At 36.9% G+C, this 14988-nt stretch overlaps 1 protein-coding gene across 2 annotated transcripts in view; it reads right to left on the minus strand.

The window, feature by feature from the left end:
- LOC131529479 (netrin-G1) overlaps positions 1-14988 on the minus strand; it is an 82894-nt gene that overhangs the window by 11852 nt on the left and 56054 nt on the right. For both annotated transcript variants that reach the window (XM_058759260.1, XM_058759268.1), the window contains exon 4: positions 3667-3839. In XM_058759260.1, coding sequence (XP_058615243.1) covers positions 3667-3839 — 173 coding nt within the window. The remainder of the gene's footprint in view (positions 1-3666; positions 3840-14988) is intronic.

Here is a 14988-nt window from a genome sequence, read left to right on the forward strand (position 1 = left end):
ATTGAATTTGTCACGTCCCGCTGAATGTTGAATTGGAATTTGAATTGGAATGACAGGAAATTTACAGAACTGCAATACAAAAAACTTAATGTAGTCACAAAACATTGTGTTGTTCTCGACTAATGAAAGAGAGAACTTCTTAGGTTTCATGTGGTTTGAATTTATCCTGAAACTATTCAGTTCTGTCATTGCTTGTGATGATGTGGAATCTGCAACTGCTCATTATAATCAGAACATTATATAGACTGTCCAGAACCTCGTTTGATTGTTTGTTTTGTTTTTTTTCCCCCTGCATATCTGATGTCCTTACTGAAACCTGGAAGGTAAATAAAGCATACCATCCACAATATGTATATATTATAAACGACCAAACAGGAAATGATATATACAGTATATACAGTATATACAGTATAAAGTCAGAATATATAAATGTAAATCATGAATATACAGAACTAAATCTGAATATGTAAGTCCGGATATATAAATGTAAATCTGAATATATAGTTATAAATTTGTATATATACATAAATATGTACAAATATGTATATACAAATAAGAATATATATTTAATATCTATATATTATAGAGTTATTATTATATATTTACATTTTAGTAAAATTACCCATTAACGGGATCATAGACATAACATACCTGAATGAAATTTTCATTCACAATAATAACATTAATTGTAATTGTTATTAATGTTAATGTAAAATAACATACAGGTTATGTATCACAAAAATCAGTGTTGGGAAGGTTACTTTGGAAATGTAATAGGTTACAGATTACAAGTTACCCTATTTAAAATGTATAAGTAGTGTAACTATTTTAATTACTTTAATAAAGTAATGTAACTAATTACCTTTGATTACTTTTTGATTACCTTTCTAAATTTCTAATGAATGTTTTCAACTGTTAATCATTTTAAAACATTTAAATCAGTCAGGGTTAACCTTACATAGGACTCAAACACCGATTACTCTCAGACACTTGAATTAAGATTATAAAAAAAATTAATTTAAAGCACAGTCACCACAAAATCAGTCTTTAGCACTTCTTACTTTGAGATAGTTCTGAGGTTAAACACAGATTGAAAATCACAAGATATAGTTTAGTGGTTATGATACTGTTTTTGAAATCAAATCTTTGCATAGCTATGACAGGAAACACTGGCATCTAACAATGCATTGGAGAAAAAACAAACAAAAAAACAATTCAACTTAAAAAATAAAGCATATACATAAACCCAAATATGAAATAAAACAGTTATCGAATAAGCATGTGTCCTATTCTGTGTCCTAAACTCCTGAAACATTGATGTCCCATATTTTAGAGAAGTCAATGCAATTTGGGAATGAAATCAAATAAATCTGTCTGTGTGTGTGTGTGTGTTTGTGTTTGTATGTGAAATCTCCTTTGTAATCACTAACATTTTCATATGTAACTGTAATTTAATTTAACATTTATTTTGTAATTAAATTACGCAATTCCGTTACATGTAACTACTCCCCAAAACTGACAAAAATACACTGAAATTTGTCTATATCGATGTCTTCATAAATTTTAAATGCAATGTTAAAAATCCAATTTAAACCCAGGAAATAAATTGGACACATTCTCAATCCTCAACCACGACGATTAGCATTTTGTTGCAGCAAAAAAAAAAAAAAAAAGAAAAGAAAAAAGAACAGTATCCCAATAGTTAACTCAAACCCAGTGTAACCAAAAACTTATCCCTTTCCAGCCTTGTTTGATGCATAGAGAAATCTCCTCTACTGTGTCTGGCAGTATGGTGCTGGTGTATTGGCACAGCAGGACACTTTCGCTCTCAAACAGAATGTTCCTTCCTGACTCTTTAAGCCCACCCCACCAGACAAAGTCATGGATTTCATTTCCTGCTGAATTATTAGATGTGAGGTCACATGCAGCCATATATCTGCATGAGCAGGGTCCTGCATACCATGAATCTTAACATAGAAATAAATTGCCCTTGTGATCAAGAAGACTTGATGACAGATGAAAGCTATTACAGCTTAATTAAATTCTGCACTTTCAGCAAATTTATCTTTATGTGAGAGCCATATGTTTCATAACCTCACATGTAATATGAGCAGCGTAGGAGAAGCGGCATGTCGCTGCGATCGTGCTCATTTGCGAGAAGGGGAACGATGCAACAGTCGAGGACTATTGATTTCACCAAACCTGCAGGGGCAATAATGTTATTTTGATTTCATATGCCTGTTGCATTGTGGATTTCTTGCCAAAACAGGTGCTAATATTGCTTTTGATAGGTGGTCCTTGGTTTGCTCTGTTGGGCACAGATGTGTCCTGGTATTGGGTTTTTAATAACTGGCTGTCAGTCTGAGCTTTGCCCCTGCATTATGAGGGCCTTCATAACGGGGGGAAAGGCTAGAGCGATATTAAAGGCTTTCAAAAACATGTAAACTCATACAAAACCACCTACACACTCACACAAAAGCACTTCAGGTGCACTGAATCTAATATTGCCATAAAATATCACGCATGCATCACTGCAGTGTTGAGAATGCAGAAAAGAACATTCATAAACCGAAATGTCGCTGCCGCATTCCTCCTTGCGATGCAGCATCCGGTACAATGTCCTTTGCTTGGGACTGCATAAGTATATGGCTTGTGCTTAATGGCAGTGACTAAGTTTTGAGTGGACCTGCACTGAGGGGGCCAGAGGGTTCTCCTCCCACCATCTGGACAGTGCCGAGCCTCTCGCTGTCCCTGAGCTACAGTTACTGACTTCATTAGATTTATTAGGGCAATGAGCCCCCTGCCTTGGGTTGAGAACTTGACAGATGTGCCACTACTCAATGCCAAGATGAAGCTAAAGAAGAGGATGACTTCTGGCTCTCACAGGTTGGGAGAAGCACAAACAAGCTAATAACAGAAAATTTTTGAGTTTATTTCAGGGGTGTCTGAGGATGCAAGAGTGGCAGTGCAGACATGCAGAAAAATAAATATTATATTATATTATATATATTAAGTAAGTCTAATGCTCATCAAAGCTGCGTTTACAGTATTTGATAAAAATACGTAAATAAAAGAAGATATTGTGAAATATTATTACTATTTAAAGTGACTATATTATTAAAATGTAAATTATTATATTACTAATATAACAATTACTAAAATTAAATGTTTGTTTATATCTTTACCTCCTAATTTCAAGTGGGGTTATTATAGTTAACTAAAACTAAAACTGATAACTAAATAAAATGAAAACCCACCTTTTAAAAAATCTTAAACCTATTTTAGCTTGCTATCAAGGCAACATTTCTTGAAGTACTAAAACAAATAAAACTAAATATAAAAAACCTACTAAAAACAACAAAATGACTAAAAACCTAAAATTCAAAATATTCACAAACCTTAATAGTATATCAGTGATACTAAAATAACACTGATTTCAGAAGCCTGCCATTTGCTACTAGTTAGAAATTTTTTGCAGCTGTAGGAAAACCTGAGTTGCTGTAATATGTGCTGCCTACAGGCTTATTGTCGGTCCTTTTTTTTTTTGTTGCTCTCAAAGTAAAATGTCATTTGGAACACGACTGAAAAGGTCACGTATCGGTGCTTGATGGAGCACTATGCTTTCCCATGAGTCATGTCAAGAAGGAGATGGCAGGATGTACTCACAGATATTGGCAGTACCCTTGGGGATGGGCAGGTAGGAGCCCATGCTCCAGGCTCGGCCCTGGTAGTGTCTCTTGCAGCGTGCGCAATCCGGCCCTGTAGTGTTGTGCTCGCACTCGCACCCCAGCTTCCCTTTGTCAAAAACACAGCTGTTGGCATGCAGATTGCACTTGCACCTAGCAGGATGAAGAACAAAACATCATTACAAACGGGAAATGTCAGCCCAGGCTACCGTTGCTATGTTGGTGGCACGAACAAAGAACCAGCCACAATGTTTGACGTCTTATCCGAAACGTAATATTAATTTCTTTTGCAATGCGTTCGGAGCCTCTTTGTGGCATATCCATTACAAACTCCAACCTTTAACGTTGGCTTCCCATGATGCTGCGGAAGAGAGCTTCATTATGCCATTAAAAACAGAGCTCATTTGAGTGTGCCCCTGCGGAGATACTGAATAGAAGCGTGGGTCACATCTGTGACACAAAAGCAGAATGAAAGCCTCTCAGTGGTTGGGCTTTAACATTGAAAAAAGGGAAAGAATAAAAGAAGAGGAAAGTCTATCGACACTAACAGCACCTCTTCAAAGTTCCTCTGATGTCTGCTGGGAAAGAGATTTTGACAGAGTCACTGTTTTTTCAGAGTGTTTAGAGAGCATTAAATGTTAGAGGAAATCACGATTTGTGAAGTCTATGTCAAAACAAGGATGCTTTCCATGAATTTTATTTTATAGGAAGCCGCATGCAGTGACTTTTCAAAGCTGTAAACTAAAACAAAGATTAGTGGAGTACATTTTACACAGAAATACTGTTCCAGTGTTTTTAAATTCCATGTTTGATTCGTTGTTTGTGAAATTTACTAGCAATTTCTGAGTGAAATTTGTTTCTTTTTTAATGCATGTGTAGTTATTCATCCTAATTTCCTAGTTAAAGCGGCGAGAGCTTCAGAGACACTCGGGCGATTGCGGATGATTATCTTAGCTGCCACTCGAGATGAGTGGTCTCACTTTCCATATCTACTCTAAATATAATTTGCAGTCATTGATTTTGCCAGGAGACAAAAGGTTACAACCGTGTTGTGTACTTCTGACCTCCGCCTCCCTGTGAGATGGGCAGCGGTTAATGAGATCATTGAGCATTCAGGATATGCTACACCTCTCTGGAGGGTTTGTGTTCGGTATGATATCAAGGCAGTATTTGTTTTTCTGCAATGCGTTCGAGGGAGGACTTTTGCTCTTTGGAGAACCACGGCGGTGAGGATACATGGCTGCCTCCCGCTGTGAACTCGAGACAGACGTGTTACAGAAATACATCCATTCCAATTGACTTTCTACTTTTCGTGACATTGCGCATAAATGATTAATAACTGCGGGAAAACAGTGGAACAAAACCTCTAATTTCAGCTTTCATGATGGTCTATTTAACGTCAAATGGAGCTACAGTAAGTGCTTTCATCGGCATTGACTTTGATGGACCCATTCAATATCGTCGTTCAGTTAGACGATTTTTTCAATAGGGCATTTGGTATTATTATGCAGTGTATGTTTTGGCATTAATACGAATAGGCTACTTTCCAATTTCAGCATTACGGAAGTGCACGTATTCATCGCCTCTCTGGAGTATCATAAAGGGTAGTCAATTAAATCTCCTCCATATCTTTAATCTGTGGATGTATCTAACCGTCCTTCATCCAGATAGTAAAATTCCCTAAAGTGGTGTGCTTTGAGATCTGACCCTCGGGTTAATTAAAAACCAGCCGAAACTGGATCATCAAGCCGATGTCACGAAGTTCAGTGTATCTGCGGCGCAGTGGCGAGGGACGTGATGCTTTTGCCGTTGGCATTGTCATATTGAAATTGGAGGGACCGTTGAATATCATTCGGTGGGTGCCGCTGGGAGAACGCCTGGCACGGCAAGCGTTTGTGCTGGCAGAAAGATGAAAATCCATTTAATAATTTTTTACTGGCCTTTTTTCTCCTCGCTCTCCCACAGTGGGCTTTGTCCATTATCTAAGAGTGGCACCACTCAGTGACTCATTTAACTCCACTCTCCTCCCTCCTGTTATGAATCGAGTACGTAAGTGTTTTGCTTTGCGCGCGCGCTCTCTAAAGATATGGCTCAGGGCGTTATACTGAGCTCTATTGTCTGTGAGGTGTAGTTCATAACTCATATTCATGAATTTTGGCCACAAAGGGGCTTCTTTTCACTATTCGAATGAATCTGAGAAATGGTTTTGAATAAGAATAATATACCCTGTTTTTTAACGTTTTAACAGAAGACGTGTGTGGCTTACGTTATGAAATCTTATGATGCAACGCAGTCTAAACGTTAGCCCTCACACAGAGGCGTCTATACTCCCATGCCTCATTACTATGAAACATAGCAATGACTGAAACATATAGTCTGTCTTCAGAGCAAGTAGAAAGCAGACTTTCATGTCAGATCCTCTTGTTATGTTCCTGACCTTGGTTTCTCCTGGAATGTGTTTTCCTTCAGAAGCCTCTCCCATTTTCTGTTTCCCTATAGCTCAATGCACAGTATTTGTGAGACCACCCACTATTAAAAATAAATCCTTTGCAATTGCTATATTTAATGAAATTACATATTTAAATTATTGTGAAACTCTGTTATAGTCCCAATCAGAATGTAATATAGGAAATTTGATGATATACCTCTGCAAGCTCCACTCGATCTAATAGTTTATTGTTTTATGTTTGTGCTTTCCTTTTTATTATGCTCTATGTCTCATAAAAAAAATAATAATTCCAGTGTGGGAAAACAAATACCAAAAACTATTGTGTGGCAATTTCTCCATTATTGTTATTGTGCTTGAATACCATAAGTATATTGCTGAATAGAATGCATGTTATCTTGTATTTTTATTACTCAATGGCCTCTGCAAATGAAACTCAATGAAAGAGTTCTTTTCAAGCTGATGTGTATCACAGGCTCATCACAGCCCTGCTGTTTACTATCAATTGTAAACCTTATTTTATATTGTTTGCAAATGCCTAAGGCCATGAAGGCTGTAATGTGAAGTCTTATCAGGCAAAGCTAATTGTTCAAATATGAGATCATAATACCATTGGTAAGTTAAAGGTGGAATTTTTTACCTTGTTAAAAAGTTTGGCCCAAGAAGAAATTATTAGTACTTCTTTAAAATGATAAATATATATTATAATAAATGACCCTTCCCTAATGTGTATTGTGAGCTGTGACTTGGTAATGGTAATGGTAAAACATCTCCTTTTAAAATCATAATTTATATGTTGTTCGCAAAAAATGACTTTGTCAAAATACATAGCTAATTTTAAATGGCAGCCATTGCTCAAAAATGCTTTTAACCTGCAGAAGTGTGTAACTGAACTGCCTGCACCAAATAAATTAAAATAATTTCTAGCAAAAGTATAATTTAAACAAATAGTTTAAACTACATGTTGAAAAATGCTTGAATTAGTTTATTAATTGAACTAGTTTATAAATGCCAAAGAAAATGTTGCTTCTTTGCCATTCATCAAACTGTATTGCTTAGAATTTTGAAATGTTTTCTTTTTCAATTTTAAGGGTTAATATTTTAATTTATTTGAATTAAATATATTACATATTCTGAATTTAGAATATTGATAATTTAATGAAGCATTTGTCATGCAATTTAAATGAGGACTGAAAACTGCCTAAAACTGAATAATATACATATTTTACAGTATATGCCATCACTGCATAAATGCACATTGAACTCATACCTGCAGCAAGTAGAACTTAAATATTTATAAGCGATCTTAGGAGAATTTTGAGCATGTCCAGTAAGTAAACTTTACCAGTATCTGTGAGTGTCATGGTTTTACTCATGCTGTTTGACCCCTGGAAACTTTCTTCACCTTCTGGCCTTGAGGATTAGAGAGTCTTAGATGTCTTTGTAGTGAGAAGCAGACTTGGACTCCAAATGTAAACTCTAGTGGAGGCACAGAGACATCTGACAGCCATCTCATCAAAAAGGAAGGCGAGAGAACTCCGTAGCTGTCTGTCTTCCTGAACTTCACAGATGTAGCTGAAGGTTCGCTCGCTTTTGTATGTCAACCAACCTTAGTTACTGGAGAACCTGCCTGGCTCTCGACATCTGCCCTAACATGTTTTGTTGAGCGACAACTGTGATGTGACCCGTATCAAGAGGAGAGGTAAACACAACTCAAGTGAAGACGGGAGAAGAGGAAATGTAAATGTGCCGCAGGAAAAGGAACAAAAGTCTCGATAACAAAATTGCTGAAGAAAATGTTTTATCTTTTTTTTTCCATCAATGATAATGAACTAGGGAGCCTGTAAGATGAAATGTTGGTTCAAAAAGATATATATATATATATATATATATATATATATATATATATAAAATAAATAAATAAATAGATTTGATAGATAGATAGATAGATAGATAGATAGATAGATTAAAAATCTAATTTCATTTTGCAGTTACAAAAGGTTTGTGACCAAATGCAAGTTTTTTATGGAACACAAAAAGTTTTGCAAATAAATGCAAAAGCATTGAAAAACAATTTTCCCTGTTTCAAACAATCCAATCATATTCAATAATGTCGACCTGCTTTGAGCTGCTTGAGCTGAAGATGAACTAAATAAACTGATCAGTGCTCAACATTAGATCATGTATTAACTAACATGAACAAACAATGAACAATGCATTTATTACACTATTTATTAATCATTGTTAATATTAGTTAATGAAAATACAGTTGTTCATTGTTAGTTCACAGTGCATTAACTAATGTTAACAAACACAACTTGTGATTTTAATAATGCCTTAGTAAATGCTGAAATGAACATTAACTAAGATTAATAAATGCTGTAGAAATATTTTTCATTCTTAGTTCATGTTTACTAATATTGTTAACTAATGTTAACTAATGAACCTTATTGTAAAGTGTTACCGAATAATCAGATATAGGCCCTATAAGAAACACAATGTTTTTGATTTGCTTCTGCACAAAATAACACAAATGCATTAAATTTCAACTATGTACTAGTAGTTAGTATGTGTAGGCACGTTGTGAATGTACTCTTTCCATAACAATGCACTAAAACACAGACAATGAATAACTAACAAAGAATTAAACATAACGGCAAGGGAAACATAAATTTTGTGTGTGTGTGTGTCTATACAATAATAAGGAATTTATGCACTTCAGTGTTTTAGATATGTGGAGTAAAAATTATAGTTTTTATTTTTAAGCAAAAGAAGGCACAGAAAGCCCCAAGTGGTATGTTGTTCCTAGTATTATCATTTTTAAATTCAATACTTATTATTTATATTATTGTTATACAATTATGACATTATTATTATTATTATTCAACATTTCCATGAATTAGATGTACATTTCAGACATTACATTTACATTTTACATTTAGTCATTTAGCAGACGCTTTTATCCAAAGCGACTTACAAATGAGGACAATAGAATCAATCAAAACCAAAAAAAGAGTAATAATATGTAAGTGCTGTGATAAATCTCAGTTAGCATAACACAGTACACATACACATTTTTAATAATAAATAAAAAGAAAACAAGCAGACAGAATAGAAAAGGAATAGGGAATGCTAGTGTTAGAGGGTCATTTTTTAGAGTGTCATGTTAGAGGGACATCTTCGGTTTTATTAAAATATAGTATAGTGAGTGAAACTCTTCAACTTGAATCCATAGTGTCGTTATTGTGACATATTACATTAAAATATGGGCAATTAAATATGAAGAGTTCAGATGTAAAAGCCTCTAAGTGTCAGTCCTGTCTTGTGTGTTTCCCCCTCTATGCCCATATTTGGTCCGTCCTGTTCCTGTCCTAATTTAGTTTGATAGCTTAGATTCTGTTCAGCTGTGTTTAATTATCATGTGTATTTAGTTTCTGCCTGTTTAGTTAGTTTTCGTCTGGTCTACTCGTTCTTGTGTGTCTGCCCTGCCTTGTCTGGATTAAAGACTGTTAATTTGAGTTTCCTCCTTGTCTCGTGTTCCTCGTTCCTCCCCGTGTGTGTGCACCGTGACAGAAGACCAGACCTAAACCGAAATAAGTGGCGCCCCCTTTTCACCGTGTTGTTTTCCGTTTTTTGAAAGTTTTTTTTTTTTTTTTTGTTCCTGTTTGATTTCCCCGCGGCATGGAAGTCGCCACTCGTCCTTCCGCCATAGCCTGCAGATAATGCGTGGGAGTTCGGCGGGATCACCACGAGCGCTGCAAGTCCACTGGCCGCTCGTCAGTCAAGTCTGCCGGCCGTTTGTCTATTTAGCCTGCCGGCTGTGGCTAACCCAAGCCCGCCTGCCTCTCCTGTCACGGAAATGGAAGCGGTTCCTGAGTTTACCCTGTGAGGGCCCCTGACTCCACGTCCAGCCCAGTTCTGAGCCTAGCCCACGGAGGGCCCCGGAGCCCGTAAATTCCCCCAAGGAATTTTTTTGGGGGGGTAGTAGGGTTCTGGCTGAGGTCACGGCCATAAAGACCACCTGCCATGGCCTCCAGAGCTCCTTTGCACCACCATGGCCCCCTAAGATCCCTGATCCACCATAGCCTCATGGGCTCCCTGCCCTACCATGGCCTCCTGAGCTCCCTGCACTGCCATGGCGCTCCGAACTGTATGTGGTACCGTTACGTCACGGATCGCGCCTTCTGGGAGGGGGGAGTTATGTCAGTCCTGTCTTGTGCGTTTCCTCCTCTATTCCCATATTTGGTCCATCCCGTTCCTGTCCTAATTTAGTTTGATTTGTTTAGATTCTGTTCAGCTGTGTTTAATTATCCTGTGTATTTAGTTCCTGCCTGTTTAGTTAGTTTTCGTCTGGTCTACTCATTACTCCCGGTGTTCCTGTGTGTCTGCCCTGCCTTGTATTGCCCTGCCTCGTCTGGATTAAAGATGGTTAATTTGAGTTTCCTCCTTGTCTCATGTTCCTCGTTCCTCCCCGCTGTGTGCACCGTGACACTAAGTGCCGTTTGAAACTTTCTTCTAAAATGAGCATTTTTATAAGGCTCCTATGTCTATGTTCAATTATTGCACTTAAATGGCAATGAAAAGATCCTATTCATTGCCATTAAAGTGAAATTACTGAACCTACACATATGAGCCTGATAAAAATGCTCATTTTAGAAGAAAATTTCAAACAGCACTTAGGGGCTTTTGCATCTGAACTCTTCATATGTAAATATTTATATTTCTGTATATTACAGAGTAAATGTACCTGCCATTGATTATTCAATTAATAATGACAAAATTGTCAAAATACAGTATTAAATAGAATAATTGATTTAGTATCTTACATTAACAACACTATATATATGTAATTTATACATTCATGTAAAAATTTTGCCTGGGGCTTCTTGGCCCAGGTAGGGAGGTTATCTTACGTCAACAGTGGGGGTAAAATGATCTCTTTCAATTTAATTTTTTTTGCTCTAGCAACTAAATTAGCAAATTTATAAATATGCACAATGTCATTTTAGTCAGAGTAAAACTGACTTAAAGCATAAGTTCACTGCAGAATAAAAATGCTTTGATAATTTACTCATAACTCGAAAAGAAAAGGTTTTTGAGGAAAACATTCCAGAATTGTTCTCCATATGGTGGACTTGAACAGGGACTTTTAACCACAAATGCTCATCTTGCACTAGCTCTGCATTCCACGTAGGCGGAAGTACCGACCCAGTGTTTACAAGTATAGAGAAGGAGAACCGTTCAAAATTTGTATGTTGAATGACACATTTATATTTCTGTCATGACAAATCTCAGAAGGATTGGCATGGTAATGTACATGACAATGTTAATGTATTTGGTCTTGGCGGAATAGATCTGCAACACTGCTGCTGCTGCGGCAGAACAAGTACCAAGACTTGCTACTGCCAATACATCCACAACATGCTGCTATGAGCAACTAAGAAATACTGCTGCTATACAGGTGGAGCCTGTGGAAGGTGGAGGGTTTCTGAAGCACGCTGCAAACTGCTACAGCAAGCACTAGTCATCATAGCCGCGGGAACATATTTTATCTGGGGGGTGCTGGGGGGCGGGGCTTGATGTTGCAGGGCGGGGCCACGGTGGGGGATTTTAGACAAAATCCCAATATTAAACAGCCTAAACTCATACAAATGAATGAAGAGTTATATGCAAACCAATATATATTTGTGCTTTTGCAATTTTAGTTATATAATTTCTTTAATAATTTCTTAAATATTTCTATTATCTAAGGGGATTTTACTAAATATTAACATCGTTGATATGCCAAAGTTGGTCAGTGCACTTGCAGATGTACATGCGATGTAAATAAGAGATTAATTAATCATACACTGCAGACAGCTTCACTTATTATATTATTAGGTATTATAGCCTAACTGGAGCTTTTTTTTAGAGTGCTCTAAAAAAAAAAGACTCATGCTAGACTGAATTCAGTGATATTCTTTGATCATGCAAATGTTCTTGTCTCGCTAATTTGTTTGTTGTTTGAATAATCGTGGACATGCGGCTTACAATTCAACTTAAAATGTCTTTTTATTAAACATGCGATCAGGTGAAATACAAATTCAATCTTATTAAAATATTTTATGACATAATATGGTAGGCTACTTGCCTAAAATGTTATGCTTTGCGTGGTTAAGATTAGGCTACAGTGGTTTGAGCGCGTTTGACCAGAGACTAGAGTGCAATTAAAGAGCTGTGCTTAGGTGATTGTCGGTGGCCGTCTTGAGAAGCGAGAAAGCTTCGGAAGACGGCTCATAAAAAGGAAAAAGACGTAAATAGTTTTTACAAGTTGGAATCTAAATTTAATCGCATGAACATTTCACATGAAATTCTGTCAGTGAGAGGCAGATGTAGGGACGCGGGACGCGCGGCGTAAGGCGCGCAAGAAAAATACAGCCGCATATTTCTGGTCAGTTTAATATAATCACAAAACTATCACAAAAATCAAGTATATTGGGGATGATCGAGGGGCACAAGGAAAATCTCAGGCCCGGCCCTGCGGCGGGGGGTGCTGCAGCACCCTCAGCACCCCTAGTTCCCGCGGCCATGCTAGTCATATATTTGAATGTTGAGCAGTGAGCTTATTGGCTACCAATACAGCACAGAACCAATCAGCTGTGCCATGTGATAATGATGTCGTTAGGTCAGATTGAGTTAGACCTATCGGACTGTGCCATCTAGAGTTTCATGCCAGAACTCTGTATATTTTTGTGTAAGTTTATTGTTTAAAATTGTCCAGTTGAGTGCGTATCCTGGGTGTTTAAAACTTTTGAAACTTAAAAGATTTCTTCCACTAGGAAAAATCTTAACCTTTCCAATGTGATTACGTAATGCGTGAAGTCGTGGACGCACATCGCAGTGCAAGAATAGCATTTGTAGTTAAAAAGTATATAAATCTGTAATTATTTAATTTTTTTTTTTTAAATGACCGATCGTTTCACTAGATAAGACACTTATTCCTCAGCTGGGATCATGCAGAGCCCTTTGAAGCTGCATTGAAAATGCAATTTGGACCTTCATCCCTGTTGGTCCCTGTTGAAGTCCACTATATGTAGAAAAATCCTGTAATATGTTCCTCAAAAAAACAAACCAAAAAAAAACAAAAAAAACAATTTAAATTAAATTTACAGGATTTTGTCCTAAAAAAAAAAAGTGTAATCATAATACTGTATATGACCATGAACACAAATCTGAGGTCAGCTACTATGTCTAGCTATTTCCCACAATATAACAGCAGCTCCAGTGAAATACTTTAAGCCTAGCCTATGTTATTCCGTTTTATTCAGTTTTACATGATACTATAAGCAGCAATGCGCAAGTCTCACAATTGTATTTTGACATGCCTTGTGGCTTGGGTGTATTGAAACTTCAATAATGATGCTAAAAGTCATAGCCACATAATTTGCCATTGTGATGCTGTTGAAATGAGGATTCCTATTAGGACTGACTGACTCTGCGCGGTGGCCAATTTCCTCACTCGTCTGGGTGGAATGTAATACATCTCAGGCAAATTGTTTGTGTCTCACCTCAAAATGTAGTCGACCCTGGAGGGGCTCTCCAGATTTCTGGGGAAATATTAGGAATTCATCACAGCGTAATTCGCCTACTCCGATTATTCCACCGCGGCCAAATCCGATTTGAATTTGTGGCACTCTGGTTGGCATTGCTGAGAGCTACGCCTGCAATTTGTTTCAACGACAGGCCCTATTATGGAGCATTTACTCTGATCTGCATGAATATTATGCTAATAAGGGACTCTGTCCCATCCCCGCTTTGATCAAACACAACCTCTGCCTCATCTTCAAAGCTGTTTGGATAAACAGTGAAGTGGGGACACAGCATATGTGGAATATGTGATAAAGTGCTATGATTATTGATAAGTATAGCGCGGAACGGTTTCTGGAAAATGGGGAATTAAATGGTGCGTAAATATAATAGAAATAATTGACATTACTGTGCTTTTCAATCTAATTTGATCAGCATATGCGTCTGTGTTTATATTCACGTAAGTTCTGTTATAAAAGAAAACGTGCATAATGTTGGCTCCAAAGCAGCTGGGATAAATGAATAATGTAGTGTTATTTTTGAGAATGCAAAATGTGTTGATATTCAAGTTTACTGCAGTGCCTCAAGGGAGAGTTTATGTTGATGTTATTTTTTTCCACTTGCTCGTTTATTATTGATGACTGCAGCAAAGCTTCTCATTAGGCATAATTAAATATCTTAGATGTGAATCAGAAATGATTGGCAGGGAACATGGTCAGTTGTGACAAACATCTGTACTCAAAGGCTCAGTCTATGACTTTCAAATCAAGCCTCATGCGAATAGAGCAATTTGCCGTTTAACAATCTGAATTGCCATTCTGAATTGCACTCCGAAGAGTTCACGAGGGCATGTTATCATCGACTGACACCTTCTGAATGAAATATTACATTCAATATAAAAGTAATTCAGTTTTTATGAATTAAATTGAGAAACTCTGTGATTGTTGATAGTTTCTGAAAAAACGTTTCTGAAATGTTTTCATATCCGCTGTGGTTTTGCATCAGTATGAGTTCAAGGAACATAAATCACATGAGTGAAAAATGAGGATAACAGAATGGGTTGAACGACTAGATCTTTGTGCGAGATGCTGTAAGTTGGCACTCTTTGACGTATGAAGCATTTATTTTAGTATTACAACGTGAGAGTCTGCTGGGACTGAAACAGCCAAAATGATGCAGCTTTTTTAGAGATTTTTCCTTTGGACTGTTTCATCTGAATAATCTCTCCTCAGATCATGCATATTTAAATTGGGATGAAAAAGTTGCAATGGCCTAAAAATATATTTTATT

The sequence above is a fragment of the Onychostoma macrolepis genome, chromosome 02 (assembly GCF_012432095.1).
Source record: "Onychostoma macrolepis isolate SWU-2019 chromosome 02, ASM1243209v1, whole genome shotgun sequence".
NCBI classification, from domain to species: Eukaryota; Metazoa; Chordata; class Actinopteri; order Cypriniformes; family Cyprinidae; genus Onychostoma; species Onychostoma macrolepis.